The following is a 17,177-nucleotide window of genomic DNA, read 5'->3' on the forward strand; positions in this document are numbered from 1 at the left end:
ATTAGGTTAGGGTGTCTATATGCATTCAAACTAACATACAGAATGCAATTAATAAACTTTTATAGACCTGCTATGAATCCATCACATAAATATCACAAAAATCATCCATCACATAAATATCACTAAAATTATGTGATTTCTTTCTATGCTAAAGAAATGAGTCTGTTTCTTATGAGAGCTATACTGAGCTTACTGGAACAAAATGTTCAATCAAATCTGTCATCTGAGATTGCAAAGTAAGTTGTGAATATATCCTGTAAATACAATCTGTATTTAAAGTTAAATACACAAATGCACTTGGCTTTTACTTGCTATTACATATTGCACTACAAGCACAACACATGTTGAAGAATTCAAGTGACAAATATCTAGGAAGGATAACTACTAGGTATATAATCATTTATCACTGAAATTCTATCTAAATTATGGTACCTCTATAATACCACCACTTTTATTCTGCTCTGAAAATATTCTATATTGAATTGTGTATTATTGCTTTAATATTAGAAACCCTCAATCCCTAGGTACAGAATCCAACATTTTGACTTGTTAAATTTCATCCCATTAATCTTTGCCCAATGCTCCAATCTGGGATCTCTCTGCAAGGTAGCTTCCTATCTAATGCCTAGTTCCCCTTGTTTCTGTAAATAGATCAGTGTTGTACCTGGTCTTGTTTGACATTTGTTCACATTCTGTTGTGTACCTGCCCTGAACTACAATCTTTTTTTTTTCATGCAGAAGTATGCCTATAGCTTTCCATGAATTTTAATCCAAAAGCTGATTTGAAAGTAGCTTTTTATTTTTTGGCTGGTTGTCACAATTTGTAAGCCATGTTCTTTAAATTCAACAAATAACAGTTTTGAGTCTCATAAGACAAGCTCTAGTCATGAGATTATGTGGATGAACAAAAGCATGTAGAAAAGGTCAGCAATTTGATATGGGATTTTTTTAATATAGTGGGGGAGGTATTCAGGTATACATAAGAGAGTTAGAAACACAACTCCAGCTAGTTGCAGTGGAATTATCCTTCTAAAAAGCTTTGAAAATGTACATAAGTAATTTAAAATTTTTTTTTCTGTCTTTTTTTAAATTGCCCCTCTCCCAGTTCTATTTAGGCATGACAGATGGAAGTTAAATTTCTGAATAACTGATTACCACGGAGAGAGGGTAAAACAGGGAGGAAATTAAAATATACACACTGGGAATATGGCTGAAAAGTTCATTTCAACTGAGCAGATGAAAACATGGAAATTTGCTGACAGATGCATTAGAAATTACTTCTAGTATATAATACTTTAAATCATCTTAAAGCTCAGCATTTAAAATAAATAACCCCAAATATCACTATTTTAAAAAAAAAATCTCAAAACTATTTGAATTATAAGAAATTATATTTGAAGCATTAATTCAATTACAGTAAGTAAATAATGAAGAAAGGTGTAACGAAGTATTAAAAGTGTAATGAGGAAAACGTTTTCGGGGCTCAGAGTGCAGCAACTGGTCCTACAGCTTTCTCCTGTCATCCTGAGGGGCTTGGCTAGAAGGGAAAACTCTTATTTTCTAGAATGAATAGGCAAACCTCATCAGGGAGTTCCTGCCTTGGCAGGGGAGTTGGACAAAATGATCTCCACAGAGAGAAGATCTCCTCTCCAGAGGTCCATTCCAGTCCTAATAATTCTGTCATTCTGTGACTTTCCTGAAACTCTGCATATAATTTTTAGTCTCTTATTTAAAAAAAAAATCATATGTCACAGCTTGAAGCAGGATTTCTGCTGACTTGAAAACCATCTGCTACGGCACAGTATGTAGGAACCCAACGAAATAGATTATTCCTTAGAACTGGTATTAAAATTGCTGTTCACTTGGCTAATTTCAGTAAATATATTAAGAAAAACAAAGGCAAAGCTGGGCATGTAGTGCCCAGAAACAGACGAGCGGGTCCTGGAAATGCTCAGTGAAATTTCAGGACGATATATACGAAGTGAAAGCTACCATCCTGGTAGAAAAACTCACTGGTGTTTGAAGAGATGTAAACTCCCCCGAATTATTACTGTAAAGAGCCGAAATAGCTGTGATTCCTAAAAGCCTTTTGTTGTTCAGTAAGACAGGCTGAAGGCCACAAGAATGGAAAGACATCAGGCCAAGGTCGTTTGCCAAATAATCTGAAAATCATTTGAAGCCCTTTGACAAAAGCGTAGCTAGTCATTCAGGGAGGAAAGGGTAACGTTCAGCTTTTTCATTATCTAGTAATAATAGTGCTTTAAGGGGAAGGGGGGGGGAGAAAAAAGAAAGAGGAAACACCTTGCCTGCTGATTTTTTGAATTATGTTAAAGGACATGTTCTTTACCCCGGGTGAAATTTTCCCGTGGTGAAATTCACTCCAGCTTCCTTCGGCTCGAAGGGGGGACAGAGGGAGTGACCACGGCACGCCCGCGCCGCTCCCGCAGCCGCCGGCGGGGCCGGATCCCGCCCTGTCCCGGCCCGGCCCCAGCTCCGACCCTGTCCCGGCCCTATCCCGGCCCGGCCCCGGCCCGGCCCCGGCCGCCTTCCCGCCTCGCCCGCCGCCCTCCGCGTTACCGCGGCGACGGGCGGGCGCTGCGGCGGGACGGGCGGCGGGCTGCGGGGCTCGGAGCGCGGCCACAGCGGCAGCGGGCGGCAGGAGCGGAGGGGAGAGCGCGGCAGGTAACGCGAGGGGAGGGGGCGGCCGCCGATGTCCCGGAGTGCCGTCGGCGCCCCGGTCCCCTCAGGTGCCCGGCAAGGTGCCAAGGCCGTGCCTGTGTCACCGCAGGTGTCGATCTCCCGTGGCTGGTCCTGTGGCAGCATCACCTCTGGTGCCTGGTCCTTTTTCAGCCAGCGGCGCTCTGGCAGTGTCACCTGCGGTGCGGGTCCCCTGTGGAGACAGCGGCCCTTTGGCAGTGTCACCTCCAGGGCCTGCTCCCTGTGGAGCCGAGGCTCAGTGCCCTGTGTCATTGCCCACTGTGGGTGCGCTTGAGAGCTCCACTGCCCTTCACCGCGAGGAATCAGGGCTGCCTCGTGTTCCCCCATCGCCCGCAATGTCCTTGCACACAGGCAGGCGTGCACCGCATCCTTGTGTCCTGCTGGACCCACAGACCCGGGCTGGTCTCAGCGATGGCATTGTTCTGATCTTCCTGCCGGGTTATTGGAGTGTCTCCGACTGCATCTGCCCGCAAGGGAGTGACCAGTCAACAGGAATCCGAAATTGTGTTCGAGAGCTGTTATCGCCGCGGTGGAGGTTAATCATGGTGTGCAAAGGTGCAAAGGTTTGATGAACGCAGCCATGGATCTATGGCAAGTTTAGATTCGTGTGGTTCAGAGTGTCTTCACAAATCATTGACATCACACAGCAGGGAATGATCTGGAACAAATTTTCGTATGGAGACCCAGGGCTACGTTCGAGTTCTGCACCACCTCTGATATCTCAGTGCAGCCCTCTCTCAACTCAGAGAACTGAGTTTGCTCCCGAAATCTTTGCCTTGCCCATTCCAGCCTGTAATTAGAGCTGTACTCCCCTGTCCTTGTTGTTTGCAATGAGAAAATTGTGTAATATGAAAGGAAAGCATAGAACTGTCCAGTGTGCACTACTTGGCTGTGTAAATTAATGCATTTAAGAATCCAAATTACTTGATTTTTGGTGTTTTAACAGGTTAAAACGACAGTCGCTCTTATGGAGGAGGACTTAGAAGTGTTCCAAGAACAAGCTGTGACTAAGTATGTAATGACTTACTGTCTTGGTAATTGAATATATGATGGAATTGAATAATGTAGGTTTATTAAAACTGAAAAACAAAATATCAATGATTTTGGAAGCAAAGCTTTTTCACTATTTCTTCTGCTTTCCATGCAAACTGGAGAAGTTGCTGATAATTAAGACAAGACATCTTACTGCTTTGGCTAATACTTTACTCCCTGTTTCTGTTAGTTATTGAAATGTTTTAAATATTCATACCTGAACCAGAGCAGGGGGGAATCAAAGCTATGTGGGGTTTTATTAAGATGTTAAGAAATGTTATTTCAAACTTTTTTTAAAAAGTAGTTGAAGTTGCTAGGCTACAGCGGTATAAACTTACTGATCACAGCTCTTAAAACATTAAGAATCTTGAAAACAAGATTCATTGCTAAAGCCCTAGCCTTATTTTGCACAGATAATGACTACAACTGTTCTCCCCAAGTATTAAGTGCACTTTTCATAATAATTTCTATTTTTACATAATCCAAGTTTAGTTCTTTTGATGTTAACCTAAAAAACCCATTAGTATTTAGTTAATCTAAAAAATATGTTAGGACAAATTCTTTCTAAAGGAGTGAAAACATGAGTAAGATTTGATGTAGGACCTCATCCCATTCAGCATCTTCAATGAACACATAAGAAATATAAGAAGTATTCCCTACTTAATGACTTAAACAGAACATTTATCTGTCATAATCTTGTAAGTAAACTTACAAACTACTTTTCAAATTAACCAGTGTAAAAGTATTTCTTATAATAAAAGAGGCATGATCTGTCATATCTTATTCTGGCCCAATAAAGTTTTAAATGGGATTTAAAAGTGTGCTGTGTCATGCTGAAGAATAATGCATTCACTTTTCGTGATATATATAAATTGGTGCAGTAGAATATTCTGATCAGTGTGATGCTTCCCTTTTTCTTTTCTTTTTTTTTTTTTTTTTTTTTTTTCTTTGAGGGAATTCTTTTCTTCGTATCATAGTTATATGATTTGTAAAAGTAGCCATATAAAAGACTTGAATTAGAAAACCCCAAAGGTATTGCTATTTTTTGCCTAAAAAGTTAGAATCCTATTTCAAAAATTCCGGATTCGGCTTTGCCTTTATTTTAATCAATATATGAAATTTCAGGCTATTGCAGATGAATCTAGAGGAATTTGTCCCATCATAAACTATAATTCTTGCTAGCTAGTTATTTCCATTAACTATACAAAGAATCTGGAAGAGTAGTTTAGGACACACCTTCACTGAAAGGAAACAATTTCAGTCTATGCTGACAGTATTCCAGGGATAACGCAGTGCCTTTAAAATTGGGAAAATGGCTGAGTAATGGTGGTGAAAATCTTGACGATTACGTTTCAGCTCCAAGGACTCATAAATCACAAATTGTCTATCCAGAGGAGTGTATGATTCAGTATGCCTGAAAGCTGTTAAATAAGTTAGTTGTAGTTCTTACAATGGAAATTTGGGATAGAAGATTCTATCACAACTGGTTTGTACATTTCCTATTTTTAAAGCAAGGTTCGCAGTAATAAGCTGAATTAACATTGGCTGTAGAAGCTGTGGTAAATATCCAAACCTGATTAATATACTGTGTAAGATTGAATAAATCTTGCTAGTGTTTGCATAAACATGGTCATACTTATTTTCCTATTTATGAGCGGATGTAAATAATAAAGGAAGAAAGTACAAAGTCCAGACAGACATCATGAACCAAATATTTCTTAAATCATCTGTTTTTAAATAACAACTTCATTCTAGAGTATATGGACAATACCATTCTTTCTGTGTCTCTTAAGAAACAATCAGAAAAAGGCAGACCTATGCAGAACTCCAAAGCAAAAGATGGAAAAATGGAGCTAGAAAGGTCTAACTAGTGCAAAAATTGATTGTGATAAGGAAAAAAGGCCTGGAGGTGATAAAACTTTTTATCTGGATTTTTGTCTAAATTTGAAACATTTCATTTTACATGAAGATAAATAGTTATTAATGACAGTAGAGTATGACTCATCTCTGTTTTCACTTAAATGGAGACAGAATAAAAGAAGACTAAGAGCTTGCCTACACCACTTTAAAATGAGATGACTTTAAGCGTTTTGAACTGTTTCAAAGTAAATGAACCAAAAAAAAATACAGCTGCCACTTGCTGAAGTACAAGTCATTACTTCCCTGTATGATGAATCCATTCAATGTATGCATTCAGCAAACTGGGAATGCTGAATTCTCCAGGGTAAAAAACCCTATGCATACTTCTTTGCTTATAGGAAAATTTGTTCTTTGTGTGTTTTTTTATATGGTATCTTACTGAACAAAAGAAACTACTGCATTCCACATCCAGTGACCAAAATAAATTCTCATGACTGTGGTTCTATATAACTGGCTGTATTCTGAGGGGGCTAATTAGCAGTCTTTTCAAAACACGAGTGGACTAAGGCAATAGTTATTGCAGCAAGTAGCACCTCTCTACTGGTGGGTGGAGATGACTGCAGGTCAGTGTTCGATACCAGAGCCTTGGTACAGAGTAGTTTTGGTAGTAGAACAGCAGCAGTAGTCTACAACTTCACATACAAATTGCCTATTGCAGCTGCAAATGTGCTTAGAGGATCAAGGTAAGGAATTAGAGAAAGTGAAGATAGACTGAGAAGTTTTTTCAGAAGGGATTTTTCTTTCAACAGCTCCCTTTTATATAATGATGGCTCTAGGTTCAAGAAGAGTGCAAGAACTGTTACGAGAAATCTTTTTAGCAACAAATGCAGAATTTGCCGTGTGCAGAAAGATCTGAAAGAGGCGGGTGCAATTTAAGAGTGAAGGGTGTCAGCCATGGTGGATCTGAAAGGGTAATCTGACAATCTAGCCTAGAAGTTGTGTTCTTATTCGTGTAACAATATTTAGGTTATCCCTGTGACACACAATGAAGCGAATACCTGTTTCTGAAGGCTGAAATCACCTAGCTGAGTCATTGCTAGAGGTTCACCAAAGTGTTGCCATGTGACATTCGAGTAGGCTGGAAGTGCACAGGTGTTTACAACAGTATCAAGGGAAAGATAGTCCTGATGTAGCAGGTAGACCTGATAAAGCATTATCGCTTTATTTTCTGTTTTCAAAGTCCCACTTTATATTCCACCCAGAAGCAAAGTTTACCCATCATTAATGCTACTTTTGAGATGGGTTCCAGGCACTTGAGAGGGAGGTGTTTTTGTTCTGAGAGGTGTATATCACTTGCTTGCACTTTGGTTATTGTCATCATGTGATTCGTATTAAATTTTAAAACTGCCAAGAGTTTTGACATGAAAAAGTCGTTAAGATTTATGTGTGTATTTAAAAAGCCCTTCCAAGCTTAACATTGATATTGTTACAGTTTCAAGGACTTGTGGAGGTAAAAGTTGTTTTAAAGAAATTAACTTTAAAATATCATGCTAAGTTTTAATTATGATATTATAAACCTAAAAAAATCACTCAAATTTCCTGTAATAATTATCAAAACAATGGATGTGCACAATTCAAACACCAAATAAAAGATTTGTGATAAACCCATATCCACATTTTCAGTTTAGTGCAGTCAAAAGTTAAGCGTGCAGGCAAACTCAAGATTGATGAAGGGAGGTTCCACCTATACTTGAAGGAATCATTTAACTTTCCCATTTCTTTCTTTCTGTTGTTGAAAAGTGGTTAGTTCAATCACAATTAAAATAGAATTTTAGCAATGTAAATGAAAATTTCTTTTCTCCCTTATTCTTTGTTCGAAAAAATAAATTTCTTTATGTTTTTAGGGCTTCTCCATGTGAAGCTGAACTTCAGGAATTAGTGCATCAAATTGACATCATGGTAAACAGAAAGCAAGTAGAATGGGAAAGAAAGATGAGAGTATTGGAAGCAAAGATGGATATCCAGGATCAAGAATTAGCAAGTGCCCAAAGCAAACTGGATCAAAAAGGTCAAGAGGTATTTAAGAATATCACATTCTATAAAGAAAGTATTTATTCTGGTAGTTTCTTATTAGTATTCTTTAAATTCTGTATAAGAAGGCAGTTTGTTCTATCATGTAAAAATACCAAACACCCCTTAAAGGTCACTAATTATCCTTAGTGTTTTGTTTTAAAGTGTGCTTCTGTTCTGCAAAGTGATTGTAAAAATGTCATTGAAAATCTCGTATTTCTTCTATTTCCCTAAAGTCTACATCAAATATTCTCAGGTTAACTGTAAAAAGATAATTTGATGTTTTTTCTAAATGCCAGCACTTCTCATTTCATCAGAGATTTTAAATGGAAGAATGCAGTTCAAATAGGTTCCCAAAACTATATCTTTGTTACTCCTGTTTATATCTGATTTTTTAACATTTTACATGATATATCTTTGTATGATAATTTTATTCATTGTGAAGATTCGAAATATCTTACTACTTAGACTTTGTTATGAAACTTAAAGCCCCAACATACCTGATGTTTTCTGTCCTTCAGTCTTTTCTGCTGAATAATTACTCAGAAGCACCAAGAAATCCTTGCATAGCATTCAGTTCCAGTTCAAGCCAGCTGAATTTAGGTGTTTACAGGAGGGCATCTTTATGTGAGCTAGGTGGCTAAATTGCCCATGAGGGTTTTGAAAATGGAGTGACTCTCCCTAATGAGCAATTAGGAACTTGCCCTTAGTCCCTGCAGTCAGAGGAACCAAGAGAATTCGAGTAGCCTATCCTCAAATCAGCAAATTATTTGCTGTATAGAGGCATTATCTGAAATACTTTAACATATTCTACCAAGCTTCCAGCTGCCCCTCCAGAAAAGCACAGGTGCCATGTACACTCTCTGTCAAATTTCTCAGGTCCCTGTGAAACTCGGTAATATCACAAATGGCACTGCACTTAGGGAGCTGAAATGAGTCTACAGTGTCTTCTGGTAATTTGTACATAAACACTGGGAGGTAATTTATATAGTTTTATAAGCCGTGCAAGGAAAATTTTCACAATGGGAGACAGCATAGTTTGGTTTAAAAAGCTTTCAGAAATAGTCTTTCATGACAGACTTTCATTATGATTAAATCATAACATAAGCGTGCAATGAGATTTTTTACTATAAAATTCCTAATTTGATGAGGATACAATCTGGGTCTGTGGTATACAGTTTTATTATCAAGTTACTGAATTAATACTTATTTCTAATATCTCTCCTTAAAGCAGTGGTCTTATTTCAAATTACTTTCCTAAAAATTGCATGTTTTGAAAAATGTCAGAAAAGGTACATTTGAATGCTTATTTTAACTTTAGGTGGGACTACTTCAAAAAGACTTGGAAAACTTACAGAAAACTAAAAATGAAATGGCTCAGAGTTATGAAACTCAGCTTCAAGCACTGAAATTTCAAGTAAGAAAAATGTCAGTTTCATTATTTTGTGATTGCAGTATAAAAAACTAACACATGCCAAATTGTATAGACGTGCCATTATGGATTTGGGAAAGATGAATTGTGTCATACAAATGATGATGCCTACAGCTTCCTACCAGACTCCATTATGATTTATGTTCTGTCGAAACTCTTTGGATGGATTTTGATGTGGATGTGACATCTGTTATTAAGACAGATACTTGATTTCCTAACTTCAGACTAATAAACTAAAGCCCTGGTGAATAAATAAAATAGGTGATTGGACTCATACTAATATGAGTCTGATACACATTAGGGATTTTGAGATTTATACTGTGTGTGTCCTTGCTATACCTTTTTCTGGTTTCAGTTTCCCTGATTTACTCAACTGTTCAAGTGGCCTGATAGCTTTTCATAAGGTACAGATTTCCATTGTATCAAAACTGGAGTAACCCACATTAATGACATTGAGAGTTTGTTCTGACTTTATTTATTTCAGAGTGTTCCTGCAGCCCAGAAAGCCAGTTGTATCCTGGGCTGCAGAAAAAGAAATGTATGTGGCCAGCAGACTGAGGGAGGTTGTTCTCCCACTCTTTCCTGTGCTGGTGAGGCCCCACCTGCAGTGCTGTGTCCAGCTCTGAGGTGCTCAGTACAAGAAAGACTTGGAACTGTTGGAGCGAGTCAAGAGGAGGTCACCAAGATCAGAGGGGTCTGGACTATCTCTCCCAGCCTGTCTCTGCTGAAGACAGGCTGAGAGAAAGGACATGGGTTTTGAACTGAATGAGTGCAGATTTAGACCTGAGGAACAATTTACTACTCTTTTAATAATGAGATAATGAGACACTGGAACAGGTTGCCCAGAGAAGTTGTGGTGGATGCCCCATTCCTGGAAGTGTTCAAGACCAAACTGGATGGGGCCTAGAGCAAGCTGGTCTAATGGAAGGTGTCCCTGTTTATGGCAGGGGAGTTGGACTAGATGATCTTTTAAAGGTCCCTTTCAATCCAAACTGTTCATGGTTTTATGGTTCAGTTTGTCTGTGTTTGTTCAGCACTTGTGTTTTTGGTTTTTTTCTACTCCGTGAATCTAAATTCTTAGCAAACTTGAGTTAATTCTGTTTCACCAATTTTAGCAATTAAGGTACAAAATTCTGGATTGTTTTCCTTCTACTTCTCTGCTCCCTTCACTGGATTCTTCTACCAGAGACATAGCGTTATAATTCACAATTTCCAGTCACCACACTTGTAGAGTGATCTTGGATTGCATAAACTGGATGTCATTATTTTCATTTAGAAGTGATAGTACACCTGAGTCCATCAAATTAATAAATGTACTACTTATTTTTAATGTTATTTTGTCTTTAATTTATATTTTCCTTTATATATGAAAATGGATTTGAGAAAGAGTTCTGTAAATAGGCAGTGAATGCTTTGGCTGTTTTGTAATTAACACTTTTAATCATTTGGGAAAGTAGCTAGAAATAAAAGCTGGTTTATAATTTACAAAAATTACAGAAAAGCATCATCTTAGCATGATCATTGTGAAGATAAACATCACACAATGAAAAACAGTGTGACATTTTGTGCATAAATAGTAGGGTATCTTTAGCAATGCAGAACTATCCTCAAAAATATAGTAGACCTCTCTTCTTTGTAACATTTACTGCAATATTTTTCACTTCTCAATTATTTTTTTTATCCTATGCTAAAAATGCTTGGGTTTATGTTACTTGTTGTTGCTAACATCTTCACTGAAATAGAACCTTCTGAAATTGGAAGTCCAGGCCATTTTTCATAAGGATTTTTATTTTGGAGTTTTTAGTTGGCCTACAAGTCCTTTCCATGAGCAAATGCAACCTGTTTCCCCTTTATTTTTTTAAAGAAGCTGACATTTTCTAACTTTTTAAACCTGCTTTTCTTTTTAAACCTGGTTATATTTCTTGCCCAAATTCTCCTTTTTAGTTACCACTCAGACCACTTAACCTTTCTTTGAGTCTCTTAACTGTTTCTTTTTCTATCTTTATGCAAGAACTTTGGATTTCTAACTCTTAAGAATATACATCACTTTCCCAATCCACGTCTCCAAACATTTCATTCTCTCTCAGTCATGCTATTTATTTTTCTAAAGGTTCCAGTGCTGATGTCGTTTGCATTTAATTTTCCAGTCCCCATTCCTCTTCTTTGAGCAAACCATATTTCTTCATGAAATATCCACCTTTTTCACCTTGACTGAAAAAGAAAACTGTTAAATGCCTGTGTTAAGGGGCCTGCCTTGATTCTCTATGTGATAAGCAGAAGGCTGCCTGTCAGACTTCTGTTTATCACAATTCCTAGTGCCTGTGCTAGACAGTAGGGTTGTCCCACTCTGCTCCTCTAACTTTTGCCACATCTCCTTATTGAGTTTCTTTCATGAATTACAGTGCTGCAGTGTCTGCAATGGAATAGCTTTTATGTCCCCAGTTCTCAGCTACACAAACTCCTATCTAAAATATAAACCTTCTGTGACAATATTAATCTTTGTCTTACCTCCTTTGATTCCCTTCTTTCAGTTCTTGTTCTCACTTGGAAGTTATACCACCTTCTAAACTGTAGAATCTTATGAGCTACTATTTAGTTTGCACAAATAGAGTGTTACTATTTACCAATAGCATTGTATCTTTCTCTACAGACCTATTCTTACAATCCCTCCCAAGATTTGTTCCTTCCTAATCTTGATAGAAATAGTAAGGATCACTTTTTCCAGCTGTCAGAATGCTAGGCTATTCAAAACAGATTTCTTTTCTGTGGTCCTGTGTGCTTTTTACCCTTGGTACTGCTAAGACCAGCTGTTTAATGAGCAGTGTTCCCTCTGAATTGATTGTGGGCCTGTTGAATGCAGTAAAACCTATAATTTTCTTGTATTATGTAACCTGAAACTCCTAGGCCACATTGTTGCATTCATTCAAACATGCAGCATTTTGTCATAACTAAAAAACAAAAACTTTTGAGGTTTTGCATTACTTTGGTCGTTCTTTTTCTTTTTTTAATGTCAATGTCTAGTAGTTATTCTCACTTTGAAAGTGATGGAAAAATGCATCTTTTTTTTTAACATGTATAGCATGCAAATAGAACAACTTGGACCCTTTAAAGCACATATCTGGCCTTAAATGGAAGGATTTTTGGCTTTTAGTCCAGTTTCCAGTCATCATAACATCCACACTATAATTGCCTTTAATTTCCTACTGTCATTAAATATCTGAGACTCAAGCTAAATTTTCTCATTTCGGCCACTCTGTTTCATTTTAGACTGATTTACTGAATTGATGGATCCTGTATTTCCTAGCCTTTTCAGCATAAACATTCCAATACCTATCTTATCTGAATTTAGTCTTCCCAGGCAGTTCACATATGCCATAATATATTCAAGAGCAAAACTGTTATTAGAAAAAGGATATCTTTCTTCCAAGGTCAATGAGTTCCATGTTGTTTGAGCCTGGATACTCTGACTCATTTTAAATATTTTATCTTAACTCTGTTCTCTGGCAAAGTCAATTTCAAATATAGGCAGCTTCACTGCAAGACTTTTGATTTGGTTTTGAAGGTGATAACTCAGCTCTGTACACCCATGTTAAAGAGTTGCTATTCAGACATTCCAAGTTGGTGAAATCTATGCCTGGACCTCTTTATATTGTGAAACTTTCTGGTCCAGGATAATCTGTCTTCTAGTCACCTTTTCAATTATTTTTTGCTGTCCCATATTATGATTCTCAAGTTCATCTCAAAAGTGTCTGTCAAGTTTCCAGATTATTTTTTTAATTTATTTCTGTCCTGTATCTTTGCTGGGCTTCTTTTGCCATGTTTGTTACTTGAACAGTCCTCAATTGCTCATTCAGTGTTGACTCAACAGGATTCTATTCCATTTCCAAGCAGTAGTTCACTTTGAGCTGTTAACAAAAATATGAGATTTTATGGATTTTTGGGGGGTATGCAAAGAACTTTATGTGGGAGTCAGATTTTTTTTAAGTCATATATACTTACATGTAAAAGAACTAAGCAACAAGAGACATGATCAGTATTTAGTGTAGGCTTCTATTTTGCACAATATTTTTCCCTAAGTTCTTTCACTCAACTTTCCTCAAGACCATATTTCTGGTGTTTCCTTTATTAATATCCTTGGGTTTTCTTTTTTTTTGTTTGTTTTTTTCCCCAAACCAAATGTACATATTCCTACCAAACTGTATCAGTTTTCTGTATCAAATCTGTTAACAGGCAGTAGACAGACCCTTTGTTTTGTGCAGTGTAGTGAACTGATGTGAAAACTGGCTGTTTTTCTGGAGAGGCTGATTCTTCTCCTGGTACCTTCTGTGTCTCTGGCTCCTGGGCCAAGCTTTCATGTTGACATCAGTAGGCAGTGTCTACTGTCTATTTAGTGTCTAATTCTGAGACCCACTCTGTGGTACCAGAAGAGTGCCATCATCACACACATAACATTTCAACAATTTCCATCATAAGAACGAAACACGCGAGTCTATAGTATATTAATGATAATCTTTCATTTTGACTATGAAGCACGCTTTAAAAATGTCAACACAAGATGGCAGTAAACAAGTATAGAACATTCCATATGAGCCCTGTAGAGGAAATGACTCTGTGGGTGACAGTGCCATGGAGAACTGCAGCAGAATTAAGTAGCTGTCAAATTAACTTCTTTGAACAGTTAGTCCACATTTCTATGAGACCTTAGTCTTGTTCATCTGTGATAACTTTATTAATTCATTTTAGCTTTATTAATTTTTTTTTTGTTTCATTAATTAAACATTTAGAATGCTAAAGCTGCAGTTGGTGATTCTAGTTCAAAGAAAACTTTGGCCACGTGGTCATCCTTTATAGGGTCTGCATGTTCAACTCTACTTTCGTTTTTAGTTCTCAAAGTTGACACATAGTTATGAAAAGCTACAGTTACATCAGTTAAAACAAAAGAAGCTCGAAAGTAGAGAAAAATGTGAGGAAAACCAGGAAACATCATCTAACCCAAGGAATTTATATGGAAAACTGGAGGTAAGAATAGTTTCTAATTATATTTTAATTTTAATTTGCTTCTAGAACTAATCTTTGATTTAAAATCATAAGCTTTATTTCGCTCATAATTCTGCAAAAATCATATAATTGTTTTGGCAAGAATGGTTATTAGTTTTAATATTATTTGATACCTTTTTTTGTAAGTGTAACTAGAAATAAATTTTTCTGTTTTCCTGAGGAATACATGTATATCGGATAACACAATCTCTTGAGGCATGAGAACTTGTACATATGCAGGATACTGTCATACAATACCTACCATTAATTCAAGTTTTATAGACCTCAGGACAACCTTGACCACATTGGGCTACATAGAAAAAAGGGTTTAAGAATGGATAACTGCTTGTTACACATACATCTTGTCAGCACCCATATACCTGAGGCAATCCATGACCTTGACCTCAGTGCTTGATTTCCCTAGGTGATGTATGAGGAAGGATTAGGCACTTAAAAATACATCCTCCAGAATCCAGTGTACTGACTGGGGGAGTAGATAATAGATACTGAGGACAGGATTCAGTCATATTCCCTATCCCTTTGGACACAGGCTGGCTTAGTGGACTCATAGTTGAATACAGGAAGACACTGATTTTTGTTCGTAATTCCCATCCTTGACTTCTCAGAGGTCATTTTATGATCTGCAGAATAATCAGGTATCTATTGGACCAACAGGAAAGTTAGGCAAGGTAGAGAATTTTCAGAGAGTGTGCCTGCAAGTGGTGTCCTCTCTCTAAATACTCCTCTAGCTTCATTCACTGGGGCAGAAACTGGTCTGCAGTATTATTTCTTATAACTGAGCAATATAGTCTCTAGGTATGCTAATTTTTGCTGCTTCTTTTTTACCTATCCAATAAATTTCCTGAATCCTGAGCTAAATGAGACAGCTTCTAAAGGAAGAATTCAGCAGCCTATTGAAAAATAACATTTGTTGGTTAGATAGAAAGCTAACATGGGAAGATTGTACTTCAGGTTCTGTCTTGAAAGATTTTTACACCAAGTCCTCCAGTTATGGGAAGAACAGTAACCAGTAATCTGATGAAGCATAGGATGATCACAAAATTTGTATTTTCTCTGTCCATCCTTTGTGAAGAGCATAGTAAAGTAGTGTGTGCTCCACATGCTTACTGGGCTGGATGCTGTAGGGAAAGCAAGGAGAGTGGTACCAGTTGATATGAGAGCTGCTTGCCCAACTGCTAAGCATTGGGAGGACTTACACATTTATGATGTAGATTTATGATGTAGATGATTTGGACACTTGGAGGACTTTGCGATCAAGAAATTCAGCTTAGTAGATTTCCTACTTTGAACCCAAATTAAGCAGGGTCTTAGGATCTGTATTTTGGACTTGCCTTTTATGTTATCCTATAAGATATAAGACTAACTTCTATGACCTCCGGGTTCCTGCACCTACATAGACACATCCCAGCTCTACGTGATGTTGGCTGTCTCTTCCACGTAGAAGTCCTCGCCATCAGAAAAGCTACAATGCTTTGGATTGCAGCATAGCTGCCAACATCAGCTACTACAAGAATAATAAATGGGTTGTACATCTATCATTGATATATCACTGCTGTCAGCTAATTTGAGAATAACCTTACTCAAGATTAAAATGTGAAAATAATGTAAGACAATGCTATAGTTTGATTAATTATGCAGTATGAAAAATTAGTGCTTGGAATATATTCAGCAGATTTGAGTATTCAGGAAATAATTACTGTGGTGAAAATCTACTAAACTCAGCAGTGCTTTAGTAAAGCCCTGAACCTGCAGTCCTCATTAAATAGTTTGAAACTCCATGTGTATCATCATTTATAAAACAGGAAGATGTTTATTGTTTTAAATGCCAAAGCAGATATTACAAAAGCTATGAAAAAAGATTTGTATTAATCTACGTTGAGAAATAGCCAGGTTTTTTCAGTAACAAAAAAAACCCCTTATTGTTTTAAATTTGGGGAATATGCCAGTTTAGCTTAATTGTAAAATATCATCTGTCTTTTTGGAACAACATTTCCATTCATTTTCAATACATAAATCAGTGTACTGTTATTTTGCTAAATTTTCAAACTAAAAGAGCAACAACTCTAGAACTGAAGTTCTGCTTATTTTTAGGATACTGCCTTTAAAATGTATTTGTGAACATACAAGGTTTGGCATGAGTTAAAAGCAAATTTAAATACACTAAAAATATGAAAGTACAACTGCAAAACCAATATTAGATAAATCCAAAATAATAGAAAACAATTTTTTGTTCAAACTGGATGAACTCAGAACCCAAAGCAACAATTTTAAGGAGAGCAAGAAATCTATTCAGTGTCGCTGCTGTCCCATTAAAAACAAAGGCAAAAAGTGAGCACTTTGTGTCTGAATATTAAGGGTTTGATTCCCTGCTGATTACCCTGCTCAACACTGATGTAGCTTTGAAATCACAGGAACTATTATCCAATAAGATTTGTGTATCATAGTAATAACTCTCTTATTTTATAGTTTTTATTCAATTGTTATGTTTATACTCATTGTTCTCAGATCAGTAGCCCTTAAAACTGGTCTTTGTCTGGTGTAGATGACTGTATGGCTGGTTTATAGAATGGGTCCTTTTAACTTCTTTCCAAAATTACGGATATATTATGTATTAATTTAAAACATAGATATTTCTTATAATGATACAAATTACAAAATTCTTTAGATTGAGGAAAATAGATATTTTCCATATGTTTAGTAGCCTTGTTTTGATGTCTTTCAGGAATTTAAAGCAAAATCACAAGAATGGGAGAAGAATGGGACAACCTGTTTTAATAACCCTGTTTATGTAGATATGCAACCTAGATTATTGCCTGAGAAATGTGATTTATTTCAGGTAAAATTCCTACCTTCCTGCTCTAGGAACAAAATGAACTCTTTCCTCAGCTAGAGCTTACTTCAACTTAATTTTTAAAAGCTAAGCTTACAATGAATCTTACATTGCATGTTTATATTGGTAGTGAATATATGGCAAGGCAGAACCATACTGGAAGATCTAATGATACAT

The 17,177-nt window shown here is 36.9% G+C and overlaps 1 protein-coding gene across 1 annotated transcript in view; it reads left to right on the forward strand.

Moving 5' to 3' along the window:
- The first annotated feature begins 3,685 nt into the window (after positions 1-3,685).
- DEUP1 (deuterosome assembly protein 1) overlaps positions 3,686-17,177 on the forward strand; it is a 40,123-nt gene continuing 26,631 nt past the window's right edge. The window contains exons 1-5 of the mRNA XM_066341308.1: positions 3,686-3,729; positions 7,515-7,686; positions 9,002-9,097; positions 13,997-14,131; positions 16,893-17,006. Coding sequence (XP_066197405.1) covers positions 3,686-3,729; positions 7,515-7,686; positions 9,002-9,097; positions 13,997-14,131; positions 16,893-17,006 — 561 coding nt within the window. The remainder of the gene's footprint in view (positions 3,730-7,514; positions 7,687-9,001; positions 9,098-13,996; positions 14,132-16,892; positions 17,007-17,177) is intronic.

The sequence above is a fragment of the Sylvia atricapilla genome, chromosome 2 (genome assembly GCF_009819655.1).
Source record: "Sylvia atricapilla isolate bSylAtr1 chromosome 2, bSylAtr1.pri, whole genome shotgun sequence".
Classification (NCBI taxonomy): Eukaryota; Metazoa; Chordata; class Aves; order Passeriformes; family Sylviidae; genus Sylvia; species Sylvia atricapilla.